This window comes from Apus apus, chromosome 1 (assembly GCF_020740795.1).
Source record: "Apus apus isolate bApuApu2 chromosome 1, bApuApu2.pri.cur, whole genome shotgun sequence".
NCBI classification, from domain to species: Eukaryota; Metazoa; Chordata; class Aves; order Apodiformes; family Apodidae; genus Apus; species Apus apus.
The window spans coordinates 147519531-147545128 of NC_067282.1; the positions used below are offsets into that span (position 1 = coordinate 147519531).

General features: G+C 35.7%; 1 protein-coding gene across 1 annotated transcript; it reads right to left on the bottom strand.

Annotated features, from left to right (window-relative positions):
* Nucleotides 1–826: 826 nt before the first annotated feature.
* Nucleotides 827–25510, bottom strand: NUP37 (nucleoporin 37). Its single transcript, XM_051628873.1, has 10 exons — nucleotides 25408–25510; nucleotides 23935–24154; nucleotides 21612–21736; nucleotides 20643–20715; nucleotides 14974–15068; nucleotides 5777–5867; nucleotides 3072–3253; nucleotides 2487–2537; nucleotides 2011–2104; nucleotides 827–1186 (listed from the first exon to the last, which is right to left on the bottom strand). The coding sequence occupies exons 2-10, from the start codon at nucleotides 24088–24090 to the stop codon at nucleotides 1073–1075; spliced, it is 981 nt and encodes a 326-aa protein (XP_051484833.1). The 5' UTR covers nucleotides 24091–24154; nucleotides 25408–25510; the 3' UTR covers nucleotides 827–1072.
* Between the last annotated feature and the right edge of the window lie 88 nt (nucleotides 25511–25598).

The window sequence follows — 25598 nt, forward strand, 5'->3', positions numbered from 1 at the left end:
TCAATAGACAATACTGAAAATAGACTGATCTATGAGAAACTTTATGATCACCTTTTAGGTGAATTTTGGTGCCAGCTGGAAAGAACATTTCTCAAGAATAATAAAATAACATATAATCTTACTTGTTAAAAGATGACTGTACCCTCCTTTTTGCTGTCCTAATTCTGAATTGGTTGCATGTGTGCAGCATAAGTAGAGACAAACAAAAGAATATTTTAAAATCTAACTACTGCTGATGAAGATGGCTCCGATGCTGGGAGGAGGTGTTACACTAGCTGAACATCTTGATATTACTTCACTTACAAAAGCAAGGAAAAAAGGATACTGAAGACAGGAGTCTTCTCCATATTTTACTCTTTCCTCTTAATTTCTGGGTCTTGTATGGGAAGGGCCAAAAAAATATGCTTCTAGAAAGCAGAATGTCTTTGACTTTCCTGTAAAAGCCTGGAAGTAGAAGACTGTAAACAGAAAAAACCCACATGCTGTTTGGCATACTTGAAGTAAATCCCTCTGTCATTTTAAGAGAAATAATACTTCTAAAAATTATCCTTCTGATTATACCATTAGCTCCTTCACTGTTAGTGGTAGTTTATTCAGCAAATATATGCACAGGCAACATTTCATGACAGTACCTTATGACATTCCTCTTTTATAAGACAGTAATGGTCAGAAAAGTTTATAATAGAAGTAGGTGTTCTCTCTGAAGGTATTATGGAGAATTTCAAAGTATTCGAGTTGTGTTAACTGGGCAAGATTGCTAGACTGAGATTGCTGAATACAAAAATTCTTAAAAAACCGCACTTTAAAAAGATTATTTCACACCAAATACCATGTTAAAAAAATGTACATTTTATTTAAAGGGAAGTAACCAAATATCAGATGTATGATAAACAATTCTACAAAAGCTCTTGTATTTGCAAGCTAAAAATCAAACAGAAATGTTTCATATTTTACTTGTTCCTTTCTTATGTTCTCCAAATGAATAAATACCAGTACAAAGAGTAAATTCCTTTGTTTTACTAGAAAAGAGACATTATGCTGTAAAGTTTCATACTGAAGGCAAATGCTTGTTTTACATTTCAGTTATCCAGAAGAAAATTTTATGATCTCCTCCGACTGCACATAATGGAAGAGTTCTGTGCCAGGTCAAACCAGATCCTACAGCTGCAGTGCCAGTAAGAATGGGCTAAAAGAAAAACACAAAAAAAAACCAGAGGGAAAAATATCAATACAACTTAAACTAGAAATTATTTCTATACCACATGTACCAACTTGCATAGATAAGTAAACACCACACATTTAGTACTATGTAACAAATACAGTTAAAATATAACAGAAATCCAACTGAAAAATCTAATTATCTGCTACTTAGTGCCACAGCTACTCACTACATTTAAGTATGATACTGCAACATATTCCAGGATACAAACAGTTTCAACTATTTTCATTATTATTAAAATTATCATTTTAATGGCATCCTTTCAAACTTAGAAACATTTTTAAATGAAATAACTACCTGTTATTTAAGGATGCTCACAACTAGTATCTTTGAAGTTAATATTTCTACCGTAAGCATTACAAATGTTTTCTAACTCCAGCAAAACCAAAACATTTCCTATGCTTTGTGCTCATTGTTTCAGGATATATTTTCATTAATGATTTAAAATCTAATTAGAATACAAAACCAGCTGCTTTCAGCCTCTTTAGAATTAGAAATACTAAAAAAAATAACAGGTTAAATGTGGTTTTTCTTCCACTTAAGCACCAGTAAGGCCAAGCAAAATAAAACATACAGATTAAGCAGGTTTTAAAATAGTAGGTTAAATGTGGTGTGATTTTTTTTTTTTTCCCCTTAGCATAGATGACACAAACCAAAATAAAATGGGCACACCAAAAAGCATTTCTGGGTGGTTTGGGCTAGTTTTTTTTAAAAATTGTAGCTTTTAACCACTTATAAGCGTGATTTGAAGAGATGTAATTCCAGTCAAAAGCTGAACTAAAAACATTTACCTGGGGATGTCCTAAATGATGAATAAGCAGCTGAGTAGCTGTCTTTCCTGGATATCCAGTGGTTGCAAACAGATTTTCATTCACTTGGGACCACCTATGAATTAAATGAATGCAATTTTCAAATATCCCCATCAGACTATCAGAAGTGCACACAAAGGGGAGTTCTCTCCCTTGTGCTTAACTGTGTGAAGCTGTCAGATATTCCACTAACACCAGAGAAATACATTCAGAGACATGGCTTGTAAATGATTCAACACCTACAGTCCTGTACGTGTGTTGTTGTAAAACAGTAAAAATACCATGGGAACATTACACATATATATTAAATGTGGGCAATTCACAAATTTCACAAAGTTTATAGACCAGGTCTCCCTAAAAGTTATGTAAGACACGACCAGGTCCCTAAACTCACAACTGCTTACATATACATAGAACTGTATTGACAAAACCCAGAGAATACAGACAACACTTAATACCTGAATAATCTGGCTCGATCAACATGGACGGGTCTCTTATCCTGTGGATAACTAAAATAGACATTCAGGGTAAAAAACTTCTGCAAACAACTGCTGCTCATACTCTAAGTAGGAAAAGTATGTATCATTTAAACAGTCAAAGGGATACATTGTCTACTTGCTGTAAAGAATCTGAGGGAAAACCAGAGCATCTCTGCGACTTACATCTCAATTGGAGTAGGAAAACTGAAGTAGTTATCTAGTGTATTATGATTTAATAATTATGTATTTATGACTTACAATGAAATTTTAACAAACACATAGAACTTACAGTGAGAGGTAAACAGTAGGCAGGTGCTGTGTCTGTCTTTCTGTCCATTTGAGAATCTTATTTTTAACAGATAAATACTGATAAATAAAGATGAAACAAAGAATGCCAAGGAAATATCTCTATTGACTTAATAACTCCTGATGAATGTTCATTTATTTACTCAATAGGTGATATAATACACAGTGCATTGAAGAGCTATATTAGCAAAGTAGCCATATCTCTGTGTATTACTTAACAAGAGAATAAAGAAACCTATCTCATGTGTATAAAAATACCTGGAGCGAGTGATATCCCAGATTAACCAATCACTTCCAGCAACTGCTCCAACTTTAAGAGTATTTTTTAAACACCAGTCTGCTGACATCAGGGGCGTCTGTTCACACTCTAGGGAGAGAATGGCCTGCTGTGTAATTAGATCATAGAATCGTATTGTTCCATTCTTCTCCGCTACCATCAGCTGTTAGGAGAAATTAATAGAACATTGTAAACTTAGCATGTAATGAATCTTAGTATCTTTATCTGTACTATCCTCATCAATGACACAGAGAGTGGGATTTAGTGCACTGTCTGCAAATTTACAGGTGACACCAAGCTGACTGGTGTGGTTGACATGCCTGAGGGATGGAATGCCATCCTGCCATCCAGAGGAACCTGGAAAAGCTCAAGAAGTGGGCCCATGTGAACCTCATGAGGTTCAACAAGGCCAAGTGCAAGGTCTTGCAAATGGGTTGGGGCAATCCCTGGTATCAATACAAGCTGGGGGATGAAGGAATTGAGAACAGCCCTTCAGAGAAATATATGAAGGTTGATGAAAAAGTTGGATGTGAGCCAGCTATGTGTGCTTGCAGCCCAGAAAGCCAAGTGTACCCTGGGCTGCATCAGAAGTGTGGCCAGCAGGGTGAGAGAGGTGATTCTGCCCCTCTACTCTGCTCTAATGAGACCCCACCTGGAGTACTGTGTCCAGCTCTAGAGCCCTCAGCACAGGAAAGACATGGACCTGTTGGAGTGGGTCCAGACGAGGGCCATAAATGATCAGAGGGCTGGAGCACCTCTGCTACGGAGACAGGCTGAGAGAATTGGGGCTGTTCAGCCTGGAGAAGATGAGGCTCTGCGGAGACCTTATTGTGGCCTTTCAATACTTAAAAGGGCTCATTGCAGGGGGGCTGGACTAGATGACCTTTAAAGGTCCCTTTCAACACAAATAATTCTATTAATGTATTAGCAAAATTCTATGATTCTACTCTATAGCAACCCTAAAATATTTTAATATTATTAATATTTGCTTGAAAGTAAGTACACTTTGTACCATAAGTCATTCTTCTGAACACTCTTCCACCAGTAAGTAAAAACAACTTAATCTATACTACTGTCACATTGTTATAGATGGTGATTACATGACTTTATCTATATATATATATCTATGTATATAATTTTGGCACTTCAAAGCAATAGTTCTTAATTATAGATGCACTATACTTCTAGAATTGTAAAGCAAAAAGGTTGTGTTTTAAAATTAAAATGTTTGTGTTCTGACTACAAAGAACTGACTGACAGACCTAGTACAGGGAAACAACAGTATTGATCAGTGTAACTGTAGTACCTGGACTCATCCTTACTAAATTCATATACCACCTCTTGCTTCACCCTGTAACAGTTTGCAACAGATTTTATCTAAACTTTTCCTATTAAAGTAATATATTCAAGTGGCTGTTTATTACTTATTCTAGAAAAAGCTTTCTGATTAAATGATGAAACAGCTTTTTTCCATGAGGAGATGATGGCACTCAGATAGTCATGGACAATAATTAAGGAAGGAAAAGAAGCATTAAAAACAATACTTCAATGGCAAAGAAGCATTACAAACAATATTTAATAACATCCAAGTTTGTCTGGAAAAAGAGAGCTGTCACCAAAACATGCTCTTCTGCAAACTAAGGGACATAGTACAGTAAGCATTTTGACCTGCAGCGAGTTTCTCAGCAAGCATCCATCTGTCTAGCTTTCTGAAGGGGATTTTCTTGACAAAAAAAAAATTCTCCTGTGTCTACTCTTTGATAAGGGTCAAAGAAAAGACAAGCTAATATGTAAGACTGGTGTAATATTGCAATATTTGGGGGCTAATCTAGTAATTCTGTTGTTCTAACAAAGTTGCCCAGTAGCAAAGAGTAGCAAACAGATTCAATTGTGATACCACCTGAAACAGTTTTCCAAGTTTTCTTAGTAAGGACCTGATACTGATAATGGTGGAAAGTGCAGTGAGAATAGAGATCCTTCTTCCCTCTTGCTATCTGTGTAAATATTTGGATACCTTATTTGATTGTTTTTCTCTGTTTTAAGTGTGTGTTTTTGTGGTAATCTGAACAAGTATTCGTAGCTGCTTAAGGCCGTTACTGATTGGCACAACAGGAATAATAAATCCAAGATTGCAAAGGACCAGACCATTAATGAAGCTGAATATTTTGGTATGTGTCAGCTGATTAATCCTCCCCAGTACAATAAACAAGTAAGTATAAAATCACAGTTTATTGACTTGTTTTGATTTTTCAGCACATATTTCATATATTCCAAGGAATAACAACAACAAAAGAAATCCCTTGCTAACTTCAGTCATATCCTTTTCTGAACTTGGCATGCTTTGTAAGAGTCTGTGTTATTGGTGAACTGTGTTACCATGACTGAGAAAAACTAGAGCTGATCTCTAGGAACTCTAAGTTAATATGCAATCAGGAGAATAGTTACCAAAAACCATTGATGTATGTAATCGAGAAGGAATATTTCTGATGGGAAAAATAAGGGACTGAGGATAAAATTATGAGAATGAAAATTAATTTACATTGACTTCAGATCAGCAGAATCAACCAATATCCAGTTACAATGTACACTAGCTCCCTAAATGTCAATCTTACCACAGCTTAGTTTAGATAAGTCTACCCTCCTGTTATTTGAAAGGTGGTGAGGGTGAAGAGCTGGAAAACACAACCTTAAAAGCCTCCTCAGGATGCCAGCAAACACTCATTCCAGGAGAACGTAAAACAAAATGGGCTTTCTCATTTCCCTCCAAATCCCAGACCCTAAAGAAAAAAAAAAAAAAAAAAATAAAATTTAAAAAAGGTATTAAACTAACCATTGGCATTTTATTGCCATTTGACTGCAAATACATTAACTTTCAGTGCATCAATACATTCACATAGGAAGTGACCAAATGCAACAGTGTTCATGCTTTATCACTTCAAGAAGTCAGTAAAAGCAGTCAGTGCTGAAGATAATTTATTTTAACATGGATGAACTCGGCAGAGTCTCTGTTTAAAAGGGCAATATCCAAATAATTTTACATTACCATGCAAAGGATAAGAGCATGCACTGCAGTATTTTTCTTGTCTAATATATGAATTTCCCTTTTTTCCTGGTAAGACAAGATTGAGTAATGGAAATGGAAGAAACTAAAAATGAAGCAAAGGCAAACAAAGGGACCTACAGTAGAGGTAACACTAGCTCAGAGAGGGGACTGGCAAGCTTTCAACAAATAAATTACATGTACCAGTTTAATCTTTTGCTTTAGAAGTACCTACAGTACATATCAAGCAGTTAAAATACATAGTTAAAAACCCAACAAGGTTTGGTCAATATGGATTCATAGGGAAGCGTATCCTGAAACACCAAAACTAGGTCATGAGTGAGTTTTCTTTGGATGCATTTGATATGTCTGTTAATGAGCCATGAAGCTGCTTCGTTTATAAAAGGCAAGAGAACCAAACCTGAGTCTATTTCACCTCATAGCCACTGCTCAGCTGCCTCTTTTCCTACAAAATCAGTAGCTCACTTATAGGACAAAGACATTACAGTTGTGAAAATCAATCTGAACCACAAGGCTGCATGCTATTTATATGCATTTTCATGCCGAAACATACACATATATCCTTCCTCCCTGACACACAAAACCTTAAAACCAGCCAATTTTTAAAGTAGTGTTCTGTTCAGTCTTTTGAGTTAGATGAGTGGCTGTCCTATTATTGTTTATTCTAGAGGATTTTTGCTGACTTCCTCCAGACTTTTTCAGTTGATATCTCACCAGGGTGCTTACAGCCTTATATTTAAGAGATTTCAAAAAACTCTTAAATAATACATCATAAGTCTAGACAAAATATATGGGAATAAAGTAAATATATTTAATGAATGATGTTGTTTTCTTATGCCAAACCACAACAGATCAAATATTTGTTTTCCCTGTAGAAAACAGAGGGTCTCTAATCTTGAAGGATCAGTGTCCTTATTAAAAAAAGTCAAAACAAAAACCTGACAACCATTTAAAAAATGAAATATCTACTTGATTAGGTAATTTAGAAACATACAATACTTTCTTCTACTGCCAAAAATTTTGCCTTGTAGATTTGTCCAAGTCAAATCAACACTTTCCATGTGTATTTACTGTGCAGGGAGAAAATTATGATATAACAGAAGACAGTGAATCATTTTGGCCAAAGGAGCATGCCATCATGTTTCCTTCCCTGAAGTCAGTGAGGTTATTAGGTGTTGAGACAGAAATTTATGCCTTCTACCTCCTTAACTTTGTTATTTATAAAATGCCAAACTTGTATGTCTTTTTAAGAATGGTAATATTGTTAGTCAGAAACAGTATAGGAAAGGGGGAAAAAGGATAAATGCCCCTCTTATATTTTCTTATTTCTTTATTGATAACAAAGATGGTATCACTTAAGTGTTTTTTTTAAAAGAAACCAACCCCAAACCAGGCGATACATATCAAAATAGATTCTTGTCTGAATGCATCAGGTCCATGCTGGTATGGAAGTTTACAATTACATATGTGTTCAATTAACTCTTTTCAATGTTTCTTTGTGACTAACCCAAGTAAAAAATGTGCAAAGACCAAAAATTTAGCCAAACTGAATTTCAGTTACTCAATTACCCAGTAATCATAACCAAATCAGCTACAGATACTAAAAAAACGCCTAGTTTTGTCCACATTCCTATAATGTAAATCAATCCAAAAAGACTGAGCATTTTGTCTCCCATGTAAAGCCATTGAAACTTTATTAATATTCCCATGATTTTATACCAAAGCAGACTAGTGTCTACTTTTCTCCAAACATCCTTATTTTTTGTAACCCTGCAATGTGTCACCCTCTTCCGCCCCCCACCAACCATTGTTGTATAGACTTGTTATTGGGCCTGTGGTATTTTTCTGACATTTAAAAAAGCTTCCACAATAAATGTAAAGCAGAAAAGTTTGAATAATGAAAAGCCTCAAAAGTAATATGTAATCAGCTCAGTAAACTCATTACTTTTTCAGTAGCTAAGGGCTGAGAAATTACATGCTGCAGTGCTCACAAAATTTAAGCACAACATACAGATACTTGCAAATGATGATAGGGAAAATTCTTGAGATATTAGTACATTTCTTGTCACTCACATCCTATGATTCAACAAACATAACTGCAGTTATCTCAAAGCACAAAGATACTCAAACTATGTTGGAACAACTATATTGCAGGCTGTGTGCATGAAAATGGATAACGACATGCTGTATGTGTGCTGCAATTTTATCACACAATGGACTTCTATGAAAGTTGGACAAGTATTCATTAAAACATCTGAAAACCTGTCTTGTGGCAATGGAGATGATCCTTATTTTATATTCTAACTTTCTGAATTCTGAATAATTCTAACTAGAGAGCAAACCCAAATCCTAAGTGAATAAAGCCCATCATTTGCCACAGTAAAAGAACAAAACCCCATTTCAGCCTTCAGGGATTTCTCAAATCCTTAGAAGATGGAGGTAAAAAAGGGAGTTCTTCCAACATAAGATTCCCAACAATTATAGTGAGCATGATGGGGCTAGAACAAACTGACATCTGATGCTATTCTCAACCACAAAGCACGATCAACTATACTTGAACTTGAACTATACTTGAACTTGAATTACTGACTGACCTACTCTTAAAAATGCCCAACATGTTTCTGTGTTTTTGTCTATTTGTTTTAGAATATCTACCTTAAATACCCCTTTCTGATGTTTTGTTATATCTCCATCAGACACAATCCACACGTGAGGAAAATCTTATTAATCCTGGAAAGCCTAGAGGACTGTGGAGAAGGGAGAGATTACTGTTACAGAAATCACACAACAAAGGCAAAGAGCAAAATTGAGCACAAGGGCTGAGGAGAGGGAGATCTCAGAAAAGGAAAACAGAAGTGCAGAGATTCATTAACACTGTGAAGAATACAACCAACACTGGCCTTGTCTCAGGTCCTCTGCCAACTCCATATGGAGGTGGTTATCAGAGATCTGAAGAGGATACTAGTAGGACATGAAAAAACAGAAGGCTGAAGTGGAAATGTACAAATCCCCTCTAGTTGTTTGGAAGAAAAAAAAAGATGTAATATTAAAAATCACTTCTAGTGCTTTATTTTACCAACAAAAGAAATAATTAGAGTTTTTATAAATCAGGTAGTGCACCACCTGCCTCATGGTTCACCACTGCAGAATGTATAACAGAACTCCCTATTCAACACACTGCAAAGGAAGCCACAAAAATGGTTGCATGGGGACAAAGGGGAAATTAATTTGTGCTGGCCAGCATCAGTCCACCAGGCACAGGTATCTTAAACTACCTTGTGACTCAGCATACAGGTTCCTAAATTTGTGCTCATACAGCATTTCCTTCACTTATTTTTGATCCATGAAATGAAATATTTTTCATAGAGTAAATGCATAAATATTCTTCAGAAAGTTGACCCATGTTCACCATTTTCTTTTGGTGGCCAAAGGAAATGTCAGTGTTATTAAGAATTAGTAATTAGATTTTGGCGTTAAAATACATGTTACCTCTAGCTTTTTGTAATATCTACTTGGATATGCAAGCATTGATCTATTCTCCACTGGCAACTGTGGGATGTAATTCTGATTATTCCCTGCAAAGTTGACAGAAGTAGGAGAGGCAGGGGAGAGGCACATGTACTATTTCAAGCTTCCCATCTAACTATTCTTTGACAATATGCATTTCAGAACATGGACCTTCAGAAATAGTGACAAAAATACACACTACTACTACTACTACTGAAATACCCTTAAAGTTGTCTAAAGCAAAGCCAGAAACTAAGTAGTATTTTTGTAAAAATGTGAAGCTTCAGTTGTATCCTTTCAGCTAAAGAAAAACTAAATGCTTCTGTGGGATGACAGTTACTGAGAAACTCAACTACAGTTCTGCCAATGAGTTTCTAAAATACAAGGTAACTGCTAAACAAACCTAATGCAATGATTTCTATTTAGAACAATTTAGACTACATTCTAGGCCCTTCACATAAGTCATAATGCTTCACACAGGGAATAGCTACCATTGCATACACATATTCTGAAGGCTTCCTAATGAATGGCTTATTCATCCACACTTAAGACCTGACTGAACTAACTTGCTTTGAGAAGTGATAATTCTTTATTTTTTTTATTTTAAGCTGGCTGGATACTGTATAACAAGAGATGTGTCAATAATCTCATAGTGATTGTGGAGTACAACACAAGTTTTTGGTTAATACTTGCATTGTGACAGTACATCGTAACAGAAATTGTGTAGGACTACCTTTGGGGGAAATAAAGGGATGCACACAAAAAGTGTACAAAGTTGATGACTAGACTCTTAAAAAGACTCTCCTTCATTTTCATCAATTATAATGCATGACTAGTTTGGTAATTGCAATTAGCATACCTCAGAAAAGATAAATATTTTGGTATTATATTTCTCGTATGAAGAGACACTGGGGAATTCCATAAAAACAAACAGATAAAGATGGAACAACATAAAAGATACCTTTTTTTTTAAAAAAAAAAAAAAAGGCAAAAATCCATAATGGAGTGCACTAGAAATGGGAAGATACAAATTAAATATAATTTTGGAGGCAGGAATAAGTGAGAATGGCAGCTTTTCAGTATAGCCAAAGAATGAAATATTTATTGAATTAACAAGGTAAGACTCAAGTGCAACAAGTGCTGGCAACACAAGAAAAAAAACAAAACAACATAAACACTGGCTTTCCTTCATATTGTCTAGAGAAAGACCTACATGAAATAACTAAGACATAAGAGTACCACATAAACAAATACACCACAGACGGAAAACCACTAAAAACAGAAAAAAAACTACGATACATTTTGGGACACTAGTTATTTAGTTTCCAGTGATATAAAACCTTTTCCCTGAATATCTGTCCCTGGAGCAAAACTAACCTTCTGATGGCTATCACGACACTGGCTGTTGTGGTAAGTGCAATAGAGAAGGCTGAACTTAACAGTGACTGATAAATTCACAAAGTCCTTCTCTATGAAACAACATGACCCATGGCATACGCAACTGAACAGAACTCAGAAAGGAATTAAAAGGCAAGTAGATTCACAGATGAAGTGGAAGATAAGTCAATTGTAGATTCTTTTCTATTACATACAAAAAAGAGAGGAAGGTGATGTAGTTTATGAAACAGAGAAAGGGAGGGAGAGGGATGGATGCATCCTTTTCAGCTCTTTAAAAGACAAGCCAATCCAGCACTTGATGACCATAAGATATTGCTGTGCTGCCATTACTAAGGGCCTTACACTGTCAGCAATATCTCAGTTCATATGAAGATGGTGTATAAGGTGGTGTATGAGGTGGTTATCAATCGGACTGATCTAACCTTTTAACAATCAGAGCTTTATTTTTAGCATGCTTATGAGACTAATGGGTTTTACCAGGATGGCATTTTGCATTAAATACTTCAAGAAATATCAGATAGTGTAAAAAAACTATCAACAACAGAGGTGTGTCTATTAAGCTTATGCTGTTTCCAAAACACATCCTATGTTCTTTTTGCAGAGGCTTCATTAAGAATCAGAACAAAATGATTTGTACACCTGAACCTCTGCAACCTCCTGTATCATGTTTCCAAATTATAAAGAAAAAGCCAGACATTTTATTTTATTCTTTTTTTCTTAAGAGTGGCACACAGGGAGTTGCATCCACGGTTCTCATTAGCAAAGTGGGATGGGTACGTGTTCCTACACATAATACAAACATTCAAAGAAGTGTATAATGCTTAATAATGTTAAGGTATTAAATGAAATAGTCCTTAAAGTTATCAGAAAATAATTTTTCATATTCATTAAACATGCTCTTATGATACCAAGAGATGGATGAGCAAACTACTTTAATTACACATACTCTATAGAATTTTGAAACTGACACATGAAACATAGATCATGAAGAAAAAACCAGCTAGATTTGAAGGAAAGAAATCAGATTAAATCCAAGAGGTACCTTAGTTTTCTGCCATGACCAAGTTTGGCTTTCAGCAGGAATGTATAAATACCCTAAATTTGATGTTTTAAATGTATACACAAGGTAATTATTGTTATTTATTTTTACTTCAATGGTTTAAAATATGTTAATACATAAAACATACAAATAAAACCAATTCAAATTTTTGTTTAATGTAACAGTAGTTATTTTAGCTATTTCCTCTGCCAATTTTTTACCATTTTCTTTGAGCTTCACAACCAAACGTTAAAAATAATTCTACTTTGTTTTTTAAGAAAGAGTAAAGCATTTATGAAATGCGTAAAAAAGTCAAATAGGGGAAGCTATCCTGTGAGATTCTCAATATGTTTGCTATATATAGTATAAAATAAGCAAAATTTGGAAATTACAATATCCTGCCAAAGATATAAATTAACTATATGCCTGAAAACAGCTTCATCCCTCCTGTAACATAACGTCCTTTGGCCAAAGTAAGGAAATAAAATATGATATCTAGAATGCAGCATTTGAATTTTTCAATCAATTTTGCAATGTAATTCTAGGTACAGGAATTTTGATCTTCAATACAAATACTGTTGTCAGTAACTGCACCATGGTGGGTTTTGACAGTCTTACAAAGGTGTCATTTTTCAGAAAAGTAATTCTTTTTAAGGTTATATTAGTTTTGAGATCCCCTGTGCAAGAATGTGAGATTAAGTGTACACCATATTAACATATCAACACCTCCTCACTTGTCTATGAATGCACACAACACTTTTATTCACAACTACATAACATAGATGGCTACTGCAATGATTTTTATTCAAAAGTGTTTTTTTAAGTTCTACTTCACAGCTGGGAAAGTCTTGTGTTTTGAGAAGAATAAGGCCAACAAAGAATATGTGCAAGAAACAACATGAATTCCTGAATCACACAGCAGCAATTTAAAGGTAGGAACACTGAATATATATCACCACAGCTTCTTTGACCAGTATCTAACTTACGCTGTCTTCCAACCGAAGTGACTGATCATAGCTTGAGATCTCTGCAAACCTTACTCCTGAGTAAAAACCAGGGAAGATCTAAACACATTTGCATATAATCTCCACATACCAAGGCATTGTATGAAGACATTACTGAGATTTAAAAGTGGAACTCTAACAGAACAATACCCAAATATTAAAAACTTCATGTTCTTTTACTAGTTGTTCTAGACTTTACTCCAAAGGTATTAACAGATGTTGTATCCTGAGAAGTCCAGAATAGAAACTCAGTAATGACAGAAGAATTATTCATCTTCCTACATTACTGCTGAAGCAAATTACACAGTAAGTAAGGAATTATTTTGGTACGTCCCAGGGAATGCATTTTCCATTCGTTTTGAAAGTGTAACCTTTAAGTTCAATAAAAACGTCTTCATTCTCCACATGCATGAATGGAAAAAACAAGAACTCAAGTAGCCAAAAAAAATCTTACTTATTTCCCATGGCTTTTAACCAAAGACTTTATGGTTTACTGCTTAAAATGTCTTTCAGAGTTACTCAGTTGAAATCTTGATAGCATACATTATATCATTCTTATATTCTTTTAATTTAGCATCAGTTTGACTACTGGTTTTGAAACAGCTCTCCTTCATCTGAGGAACACTGAGCATTTAATAAAATAAACAAAAAGGTCACACATTCAAACAGCTCTTTGCTGAATAAGCTCACTATTAGTTTAGATCCAATGAAGAAATCAAGGATCGGAAGTAAATCAGAACAAGCTACAAATAAATCATACATTCCTACTATTCATTCATAATTATTTTGTTGGGTATATTATATAGACAGGCCTATGGAAAATCTGCCTACTGGTTGAAGTCATATTTCTGAGTTCCCTAGGGTGTTAAAAATCACAGTTTGTTTAGATTTTCAACTTATTTAGGACAGAGTGGCTCAACTAAAGCCACCAAACTGTGATTTATATCAGTTTATGATCTACACTTGAAAAAATCTCACACAGAGAGTAATAATTCTTAAAATAGTTCTACTTTAGCAGGTAGAAGATGGCTTAAGCGAAAAATGCCTTTTTCCACCCTGAATACTACTTGGTCATTTATATAGCAATTGATTTGGTAACGTCAAAGAATAACTCGTATAATTAGAGAAAAAAAATAAAACAGTTCCTTAATTGAGACAAGTTTTTAATTATCACAGCTACAACGAAAAAAAAAATAAATTCAAAGATGATGCTTTCAGTCGCTTGCTTCCACTAAAATTGCTTGAAAAGCCCAGAGGTGCCCTCCTGATCTCTCCAGGTGTGAGCTGCATTGGAGGGATAAGAATAGCAGCTTTATAGATTCACTTGCACCACCAGAAGAGGGGAATGGAGAGCTTTTTGATGAGGAAAAACTCCAGTACTACAAAACCTTAACCAGAGTTTTTCAAAGTATTTAACCATGTTTCCCTTTTACTTCCAGTTACAATTAACTAAATACATGGCTTTGAAGTAGCTGTAACAATGATATGGTACTGACAGCTCATTTTTAGTATGGTACTGTCAAAAATTACTGTAATCCCACCTCCTAGTAACACTAATAAATTTGGGCAAGTGGATGAGTTCACATACATATATTCTTATCCTTTTACTCCAGCAGGGGAAATTATAGTGTACATAATTCCAAGAGAGAACAGCTTCCTTCACATTGTATTTAGTTAGTTCAAAAAATTGCTTTGAAAAAAACCCACTCACAATTAAAAACAAAAAGCCAGTTCACAACCTAGTTAACAAGGCTAGTCCACTGGTCTTCACAGCTTACTTAAATAAATAAATGCTTATTAGGCAAGCATATAAAGAACACCTGCAGCCAAAAAGCCAAACACTATTTCAAGAATGTTTTGAACAAAATGCATACCTGCAGGTGTGATCATCACTTACACTTGCCACTTCTTGACCTTCTTTGGGAGCAAACACCAGATCATTAATGTAATCTGAGTGGCCATCAAATGCCTGTCAAGCACAAAAAAGAAATACTTTTACCTTAGACCTTTTACTGTTCCATCAGTGCACGATGTATTTAATAAACCCACTAAAGGAAAGAAGTATGAGCATTAAGGTAAAGCTATCATTTTATATGGAAGGTAAAAAAAGTACTTACCAGTAACTGGCATTCCTTAAAATATCTAACTAATAGGTGGATTCACACTGTAGGTGAAAAGACCCCCCAGTATTCCTTGTAGTTACCACAGAGGTCAACTTATGTTCCAGCTTGACAGAGAACAGTGAATTGCACCAGAACTTTTTATTCTCCTTTCAATCACTGAATTTTGAAGGTAAAGATAATAAATCTCAGAAAGAAAGAGGAAAATGAGCAGGAAGAGAAGAGAATATATGCATGACCTACATATCTTATAGAACACTTATTACTGCTTAGAACTCTTATCTTCAAATAGTAGTTTTTACTAGGGTTTCCTGCAAGCAGCAAGAGATTTTTTTTTTTTCCTGAATGACCAGTAAAGTAGCCACTCATCTAGTAGATGCCCTTTCCCAAGCAGTCAGCACACAAGTTGCCGAAGGGGATATGTCCACTGAAGAAGGCAAACAAAAAGGATACTTTAGAAAAAACAGTGAAAAAACTTTCAGTGAAAGAAGATTAAACAGAAGACAATGCACATTGAAGATTTTAAGAAATCAAAAAATGAGGAACCACAGTACAAAAAAAAAAAAAACCAGGCAAGGCATACACCACCTTGGCAATTAAGCACAATTTCTATTAAGCATTTGAGAAGAACAGACAGTGATTTGTGCTCTCCGCTTCATATGGTATTGTGCTGAAGAGGAAAGAAAATGGGTATAGTGCACACTCTTCTTTTACTGTGAATTAATAGATTGTCCATTCTTAAATAATAGGATATGAGCACTTGTGGTGTGAAAGTACGTGTGACCTGTCATTCAAAATCATACTTTTACAGTTGTATCAGAAAACATGAAGGCATTTCAAAGGGAACCTTGTTACTGTGTAATTGTTCTTGTCTGATGCACCTTCTGACATTTTTATTTCAAAGTACTGAGAATAATTTATAACACAAATACTTAGCAGCATAGCTTTTCTGAATAAAAGCAAAATCCCAGTTTTAGTAAAAATTAAAAATTAGATAATATTTCAAAAGCTTTTCAGTTGTCTTGGCCATATCAAAACACCTTTTTTCCTCAATTTTTTTTTCTGTGTTTGTACTTCCTTGAGACTTACAGTATCCTCAAAAAAGTATATGAAAGAACTTCTACACATTAAGCAAGAATGCAAAACTCATTTCATGTAGGGTCCCGTCAAAGTCTAAAGTACATTCAAATTAATTCACATGGGGGCTAGGTATGAATAAATCATCTCTGGTGTCATTAGAAAGTCTGTTGTTAGTTAAGACTACAGTTTGCTCCATCTTCCATTTACACATATTTTCTCTTACTAACTACATCTGTGGTCTTTTTAAACTCACTTAAAATGTTAAGTCAGGCAAACATCCTTGCCTAGATGTTGTATCTGTTACTGTTCCATCCTCTTCGGTTCTAATCCTTAAGACTCAAGGCATAGCTGCTATTGTTTTGCCCAGCAAGGTATCATAAAAAGGAGATGAAAATATCCTCTGGATAATAGCATGACATGGAGAGATTGCAGAGGAACACAAGGTCGAATGGAAGCAACCAGTTCCACAGTTTTCTGAAAGGAAATCACACTATCTGTTCTCTAAGTGTAGCTATTCTAAGGAACAAATCCAGAACTGATAAAAAAAATAATCTCTCAAGTATGCACAACAACTAAATCCACCTCTCTACAACTTTTATTAATACCTCATCAATTCAATACAAAAACATTTTCAGCAGCCAACTTAATTTTTTTCCAATAGTTCATAATTATACTAGAACTAATACATTTGAAGATGAGGCTAAACTATTTAGACAGAAATGCCAAGTCTTTTGAAAATTTTCAGCATTCTGAATTAAAGTATCCTGCCTCATTTTACTTCCACAGTTCTGATGAAATATGCTTCTTATTAAACAATATCTGAAGCAGAAGAAGGAAGCCACAATTCATTTCCAAATGAAAACCCCAAAAAGAAGAAAAATATTTCATGAAGATCCATCAGTCATATTTTACCTTTTGTTTGTTGTTCTGGGCTTGGTCCAACCCATAAACTTTGGATTAGTAGTGTTGACAAAGTAATGGAAAACTCGGTATGCTTCAAGTTCCTTGTTGATAATTACATCAAAACAGTTTTTCCAGTGGGAAAACAGAGTAATATTACTCTGTCTATCCCTCCAGAAGCAACACATACTAACTGTTTGCTATAAAAGACAAAACGTTCAGAGTTTACATTTTGACTGTGATTTTCCTTCAGCTTTGCTTGCATGTTTTGTACCTCTGCTGGTAAATCCTACCTGTAAAGTGTGCACCGCACAATGGATCAAAATCTTCCATGTGTTCTTTGCAAGTTCAAACTCAGGTTTATGAAATAGCTTTTCTAAGGTATCAATTGGCTGCTATTAAGAAACCACTGTATCAAACTTAACTGCAAGCAAGCTCAGCATAGCTCACCAAGTATTTTGAAACATCTGAGATTTTACAGATACGTTAAATCAGTTAGGTGTTACTTTTTTTCTTGACAAGAAGTATACAGTATAATGATTGTTCAGGTATAAGAAAATAAGATGATTACCTAGAAAAAGTATTTTCTACAGCTTTTGTAAAAAAAAACAACCTGGAAGGGGGTCTCAGAGACAACATTTTAACCAATATAAACACACTAGTCAACATTCTTCTTTTGACTAAGTTCCTCACTGTTAGGTTAAAATATGTATTTTTAGCTGTTTTCTGATTATTTTTAACATTTGAACAAGCTTGACCCAGTAACCATATGGATTCTTACTTTTTACTCAGTCTCACTACACCCTTAATGAAGTTCTTGAACTGTTAATTCCAGTGATGGAGCTGGCATAAACAAAGGCTTTGCTGTTCAATTCAAGCCAACACTTCTCATTTGTATTGCATAAGCACCAAACATTCTGTAGTCTCTGTAGTGTGAAGAAGCATCTATGATATCTTCATCTGACAAAAAAAAAATTTTATGATCCTTCTGCCTACATTAGAAACTGGAGGAGCTTATTCATCTCAGGTGGAGTTGAATAATTAAGATATTTTGAAGAAATTGTCTGTTTCCCTCAGGGGCAAAATATCTTCTGTGGTGCTAGTACTCACAGTTCTGACTGTTGAGCCTAAATACCACATCCTAATATGAAGCCCCTGAAATCTGCAGTCTCAATACTTACTACCTAGCATAAAAAATATTCTGATGTCTTAGGCAATTAACATACTTTTGCAGTATAAGTTTATAACTGCAAGTCAGAGCATTTTGTGTAGAAGAAAGTGTACAAAAGGTAGATGAATCAAATTTCCAATCAACCTTTTTGTATGAAAAATAATTGCTATCTTACTGTAAATGCCATGTAAACATGGCATTTCAGATTTATTTCTAGGCATCCAGTCAAAGCAACTGTGTAATAAATTCCCCTAAATTACAAGTGCATGTTTTAAAGTCTTATTTATGTTGGTCAGATACCAGAAAAAAATCTTGTTGGAACTGGGAAAACAATAACCCATCACAGAAATTCTATTCTGAATAAACAGTACTCAGCAGACTGTTCTACTATGTTGCTTGCTTTGCTTCTGTAGTTGTGTAAGCATGCAGTGGTAATAAACTAGAAAAGAATCATCTCATTGGGTATGTTCAAAATTATTGTTATTTTATATGTGTTGTTTGTAATCTTATTCTAATTCAGTAATAAAAAGCTTACTAGAATTCTTCAGCAGGATAATCTTGATTCTTTGAACTTGTATATTGAAGTTTAAGTTCATGAATTATCAAAGGTGTGTTTGTGTGAAGTTATAGTACTAATTATTTCTCTGGAAAGAATTAGTTCCTAACGAGCAGATCCTATTTGTGATTCCTCGTGTTAAGTCTGGGATGTATCCCACATCTATGTGGAGAGTCTGAAAGCTGGTGTAGACATGAGGTCTGCTCCAGAAGGTATAGAACAGTACATTTGCTAAGGACCAGATGACGTAGGGACAAGGAGAGGTATGAACTATCACATTTGTCACATTCACTTTTTTGGCAAAAACACATCTCATAATTAACTAACCCTTAAAAAACCCCCACACATCAACTCACAAGCAAACAGCATTAAGAACTTTTAGAAATGTTTTGTCAGAAGTACCACCCAAGTTGATTGTAACTGTTATCCAGGCAGTTACCCACTCATGGATGACAAAGCCATTTAAGATGACCAAAAATGAAAGAAGGAAATTAAAAGTATGTGCATATATGAAGCAACATTAAAAGTACCTTCTTTAAAGAAAAGATGTTTTGCTTTTTGGTAACATCCATCTTCACTTCTTATGCTATGCCTTTATTCATTCCATTATCAGTATGGCCACATAAGTAACATTTGCAATTCACTTAATTTCTGTATGACAAATATAATTGTCTTACTAATATAAATTACCAAATCACAAATTAAAGTATTATTTTCTTCTTTACACTCAATACACAACTCTCACTAAGAGGCATTATCACGCCCACGACACCAAACCACTAAAAAAGAAGAAACACTCTTCCCTGATTTTTTAATATTAATTAGCCTTGATAATTCTTGGCTGAGATCTCAACAAAACAAATTCAAACTGGGTAGCACAAACATATACTTAATATTAGTACTTGAAATGGGACATTGTTTCAAAGGTGTAATTTTGAAGAATATGTGCACATCCAAATGACATAGGAGTCAACATGTCTTGCAAAACAAAGAAATCTCCAGAAACCAATCTGCAGCTTATAAAGTAAAGGCAGTATTTAGACCTGTTTGTTTGTTTTTTTTTTTAATTGGTTTAAGAACACTACCATCTACACTGAAAGAAGGGGAAGTGAAATTGTATTTGAAGTAGACATTTGCTTTGTTTCTGTCTTAGAAATAAAAGAGTGACAGCCTATGGGCATGTTTAGTGTACCTGTCTGCAGTTACACACTAAATTCAGTACAGATTCTTTACATTTTTAGAAAGTTTTTAGAAGAGTTCTTTCTAAAAGAATTGAATTGTAACTTCCAGTCCTCCAGGAAAGAGAAATTACTAAATGTGCTTTTCTTAAAGAGGAGTCCAATAATTAATATCACGTATAATTTTACAGGTCTCTATAAAAAGGAACCTTGTCCAATGTGGTACTTGAAATTTACCTGTAGAACATTATGAGTAAATTTTAGATGATTCATAAACCTCTTCTTACTTTTTTCAGTTTGCTTAAATTCTTACATAAATGCTTTTAAATAAAAAGATCATGTAGCTGATAATTGTAGTTATTCCCACTTGGAAGACAGAAAGGTATATAAAATGCAATTATTTTCCGTAGAAGTGATTGATATAGGATTTGTCAGATCTCATATAGTACACTAAGCTATGTGGGGCAGGAGGGCAGTTAAAGATTATATTTCACTAAAGACTAATTACTTTTTAAAAAATCAACTTAGTTGCCCTTACCTTAAATTCATTCTTGTCCTGCAGGTCTGAAGTAAATAGCCTTAACTTCCTATCAGAAGCCGCAGTACAAAACCTACACTCAACAGACAAAGAAAAGCCTTTAAGCCAATTAGTTGACTTTTTATCAGTTCAGCTTCAGTTTAAACCTGCTAAGTGACATGCAAAGAAGAATTCAGATTTATTTTTTTTTTTTAAACAAAAGCTTGTATCTTAACCTTTCCGCTTTGGCAACAAGCAGCTATAATCAGAACTTACCTATAAAATAGTGTGTATCAAGTGCCAAGAATACTTGTTCATGGAAAGAAATGCAAAACATTTTACAAAGCTAAACCTGAATCTACTACCAATTGCCTGAAATACCTCTCATAACTGCCAATGAAACTTCCCTTACAAGAAGTTAAATGGCAGAGTACAACAAAGAACCCTCATTGTGTTTTAAAATACCGAAACACAAATTCATAAACCAACCTCTAACATAAGCAAAATACTATACAAAAATGCAGCAGCCAGCCATCATAACTTTTAAGAGGTACTGAGAACATTTTAATTCTTAAGTGCATATTTAACAGCTAACTATCTAGATTTACACCTCAACAGGTCTTACAAATAGCATCTGACCTACTTCTAAACAGAGGTGATCCCATGCGGAGGATAGGAAATAGCTTTATAAAGCAGGTCATTACAATAGTCTCATCCTTAGCAAAAATCTTAAAATAATTCCTTCTTCACAAATGTACAAATAAAGAACTAAGTACATTTTAGGTTCATTAAAATAAAAGAAAAAAAATTACTGCTAGTTCACTGGGGTGAGAGGCAAGGGGCAGAAGAAGTAAAATGGTTCAAAGAATGAAAATGTTCTAATGAAGACTTCAGAAATTTTGTCAGTGATTTCTAGAGTTAGATTTTACCCTTAAGTCCAGTATTAAAAGTTTAGGGAAAACAGGTGTGATTCACTGTACTCATAAATACCTTATCTGGGGAGGTAAAGCATCAAGTCTAGATTCTGGACTCCATGCTATGGCATCTACTCGAATTCCATGATGAAACGTTCTTAGTGTCTTATATTGCATGCCTTCCACTTCAGCATCCTCCTCCTACAGAAACATTGTAGTTAGTTAATCCAGAATCTCTTGATGACTTTGAACAATTCAGATTGATATGAAATGGAAAGGCTTTCAGAATTACATGGGATCTTTTTAGATTGCAACACCTCAAAGTGAAAACCTGGAACATAAAGAAAGTACTAACTCGAAATACGTAAGAATTTAAAAATACATAAAGTGATTACAATCTCAAACCAGAGGCCAATGCAGAGCACAAAAAATCAGAACGGAGCTACAAAGATGCTGAGCCCATTCTCTGTGCAAGTACCATCTTCACAGATATAACTAAAGTCACTGATAGCAGCACGGTTAGTAAGCACACACTGCAACAAGAAGAACCAATGGGAACAAAACAAATCACGTAGTTGCAGCTATCTTCTCTCCAAGTTGTTGTTACGCTATGGAAAAATGCTAGTGCTTCCAAGAAGCAGGGCCTAAAATGGTACCCTCTGTCATCTAACATGATCAAAATTACTAACTTGTCTATTCTTCCCACAGGTGAGCACACTGGATGGTGGGAAAGACATCCAGCTGGGGTTGTGTATTCAGTCAATCAGTTGACCTCTAAAAACCTTTAAAAAAGTTTTCAAAACATCTAAGGGAGCACCTCAAAGGATATTACTACAACTTTTTCTTTATGTCATAATTCTGCTTTTAGGTAAAGAACCTCTCTGTATGCCCTCTGTATAATGTAAAGGCTAGGAAGACCTAGCTAAGGAAGCATGAAATCATTCAGTTTTTCAATGCTTCTTGAAGCAAGGAGAAAGCATAGCTCTTTCTTCCCCTACTTTGAAATATTCAATAACTCCACGTGCGGGAGGGAGGAAAAGAAAATTGTAGAAAAACTACCTTGTACCAATGGTTGTCAAAATTTGAATTAGTTTCTTTGCAAGGCCTACACTAGAAACAAGACAGAGCAAAATAGAGATGACAAGAAAGTTTTGTGGTTAGCACTAGGTGCTTTTCAGAAAATTTCCAACTTAAAGACTTTGAGGAATAATAGTTGTGCTGTTACTCAGATAAAGTACAAAAAGTAATACTTTATAATGAAGAAGTGAGTTGAAGGAAAAAAGCTTACAAATCGATTCCAAAGATTACAAATGTCTATTGATTTTTAAGCATCTAGGAAAAAAACTACTAATTAAAAACTCTTACACAGTAGAAAAGTATAGAGTATGCAGTATTTTACAGTTTAAAAACTTTCATAATATGATGACTCTAAATAACTTCAAGATAAGAAAGTGTATTTTACTGAGAAATTTCTAAGTCTGTGAAAGAGATCAAATAAAACCAATGGGGAATGCTAAAAGAATTTGCTAATTGTTTTCACAGTCCTACATTAAAAGAAGTATCTATATAATTAACACAGGCACTGTAGTTATAAAGGTGGAAGTAGATGCTCTCTTTGCTGTTTTGCAGACTACCTAAAAGCTCTAAGATAATTTAATCTAAATAGCAAATGTACATTAAAAAAAAAAAAAAAGTAACAGTGCAGAGAAGGAGCCAAATACCCTGTGGTGATTAAGAACGAGGTACAGTAAATATTAAGTCACATATTTCAAAAGTTTTGTGTTTAAGTTCTCAGAGAGAAGTCACCAACACTAGTAAGAGATACAAAATGGAATTACTCTTCCAGTAGAGCATTCCTGTGTTCTTGCAGTCGGTTCAAGGAATGCAGGGATAGGACAAGCAGTAACAGTTTCAAACTGAAAGGAGGTAGGTTTTTATTAGATACAAAAAATTCTTTAGTGTAAGACTGCTGAGACATCAGAACAGGTTGCCCAGGGAAGTTGTGCATGTCCCCTCCCCGGAAGTGTTCAAGGCCATGTTGGATGGGGCTCTGAGCAACCTGGTCTAGTGGGAGGTGTCCCTGCCCATGCAGGGGGGTTGGAAGTAGATGATCTTTAACGTCTCTTCCAACCCAAACTATTTTGTGATTCTATTCAAAAGGAACTTTATGCCAGCAGGCTGGTAATTTATAGCAATATATCTTTTATACATACAAACTTTTTTTTTCCTTGAAGCAAAAATATCCTAGACTTTTTAATGAAATAAGCAAGTAAAACCCTCCCCTGATTACATGGGGAGATGATGGAACAGGAAAGTGACCAGGCTCTTTGAGCAGCAGAGGTGCTGGCAAAGTAAGTTTCAGGAAGTAATTAATAAAATCAACAGTAACACAAACTAACCTGAAATCTGCAAGTTCCAACAACTACATAGTTATTGCCACCATATGCAATGAGGGAACATGCATCTCCACTGTCAAAAGGATTGAATTTTACCACGTGCACATAATCTTCACAATCCACAGTGTAAGCAGCATTTCTAGTAGAATCCTGCTTCATTTTCAGAGGACTAAGTCAAGGTATCACAGGACTGATGTCTTCCCCAAGATGAAAATCTACATTCCTACATAGAAAGTTTTAAAAAGCCTGCATTACTCATTTGCATGAAGAAAAAATGTAAAAGGCATTTGTGACACAACAAATAAAAAATTCCTGCAACATAATAAAAAACCTGCACTTACGCTAATTTTACATGTAGCATGTAGTTTCATCAACCAAAATATTAACTAATGTAACTAAGATTAACTCAGAACTCTCTCTACAGACTTAAGCAATAAGTGCAGAATTTATGCTACTGTTGGCAACAGTAGAAATTAAGTAATTGTACATGTCGGAAAAGTCACATACAGAATTTTTAAATCTTCAAACCAAATGACAGAAATTATATATTCTACCTACTTCTTTAAAGACTGCGTCTAACTAAAAGCAGAGTTAATCAGGGCTGCAAAAGTGTAAATGAGGTTTACATTACAATATTTAAACATGGCTTCGTAACTTAAGCCACTCCAACTGTGGACAGAGCACCTATACCTCTGTGTAGCAAAGAACTTATACTTCACTGTATTCAACCAGTTTTCAAGAAAATCAGGTTCCTGTGCCAGAACACAAGATGCCAAGACACACAACTGATTTCAGTATCACTCTGTTAAGTCCCAATAGAGATCAGAAGCCACTTTAAGCCTTTTCGGGACATCAGACCTTTAATTAAAGACCACGTGGAAAAATAAAACTCTGACCTTCGACAGATTTTTGCTGTGTTAACGATCTGAAGGTCCTGGCATCCCAGCATTAGCGTTTGGCTTGGGAGCCAGCCAGGTCTGACACAGGCATCACCGAGCCGCAAAGCAGCTCTCCGCAGTTGCAGTGTTTGCAAGTGTTGCAGTTAATACGACAAACCACCACGTTAACACCAATACCTCGGCCAGATAACTTGTGTAGCTCCCCTTTTAAAGGACAACTGCCGATTTTTTTTACCCTACACGTAGGTTTCTACCCGTGAGCTTTCCCGCCAACGCAGGCCAACCGATTAGCTTGAAGGGAAAACACCAACAACGCCATCAGCTTCATCCCTTTTAGAAAACCCAGCCGGGGCAGCGGAGCCGCACGGGTGCCCGCTGCCTCCCGCGCTGCCCTGAAGCCGCAGCTCCCTCTTTTCCCCTTCAGGGCCCAGCGGCCGCTCCCGGCCGGGCGGCCAGAGACCGCACCCACAGCACCCCTCTCTCCTCCGGCAAGGGCGAGGGCCCGCCTTCCTCCGCCCAGCAGCTAGGCCAGCCCGGCCGCCGGCTCTGACCGGACGAAGCTCCGAGCTCCCCTCACCTCAGGACGGGATGGGATGGGAGACACCCCTCCGGGCCGCCGCGCACGCAGCCGGCAGCCCCGTCCCCACCGGCCCTCCCGCCGAGCGGCAGCAGCACCTCCCACCCCGGGGCAGCCGCCCTCTGCTTCCGGGGGAAGGGCTCCCACCCTCTCATTGGGCAGCTGCGCGGGGTTTGAATTCAAGCCGCCGG

What these genes read in the sequence shown, in the direction of transcription:
- NUP37 (XM_051628873.1), bottom strand. Translation starts at nt 24,090, where the DNA reads ATGAAGCAGGATTCTACTAGAAATGCTGCTTACACTGTGGATTGTGAA. An exon ending in TGGGATATCACTCGCTCCAG is followed by an intron (nt 2,538 to 3,071) that starts GTATTTTTATAC and finishes TGTCTATTTTAG; the next exon opens with TTATCCACAGGATAAGAGAC. An exon ending in GATCGAGCCAGATTATTCAG is followed by an intron (nt 2,105 to 2,486) that starts GTATTAAGTGTT and finishes TTTAATTCATAG; the next exon opens with GTGGTCCCAAGTGAATGAAA.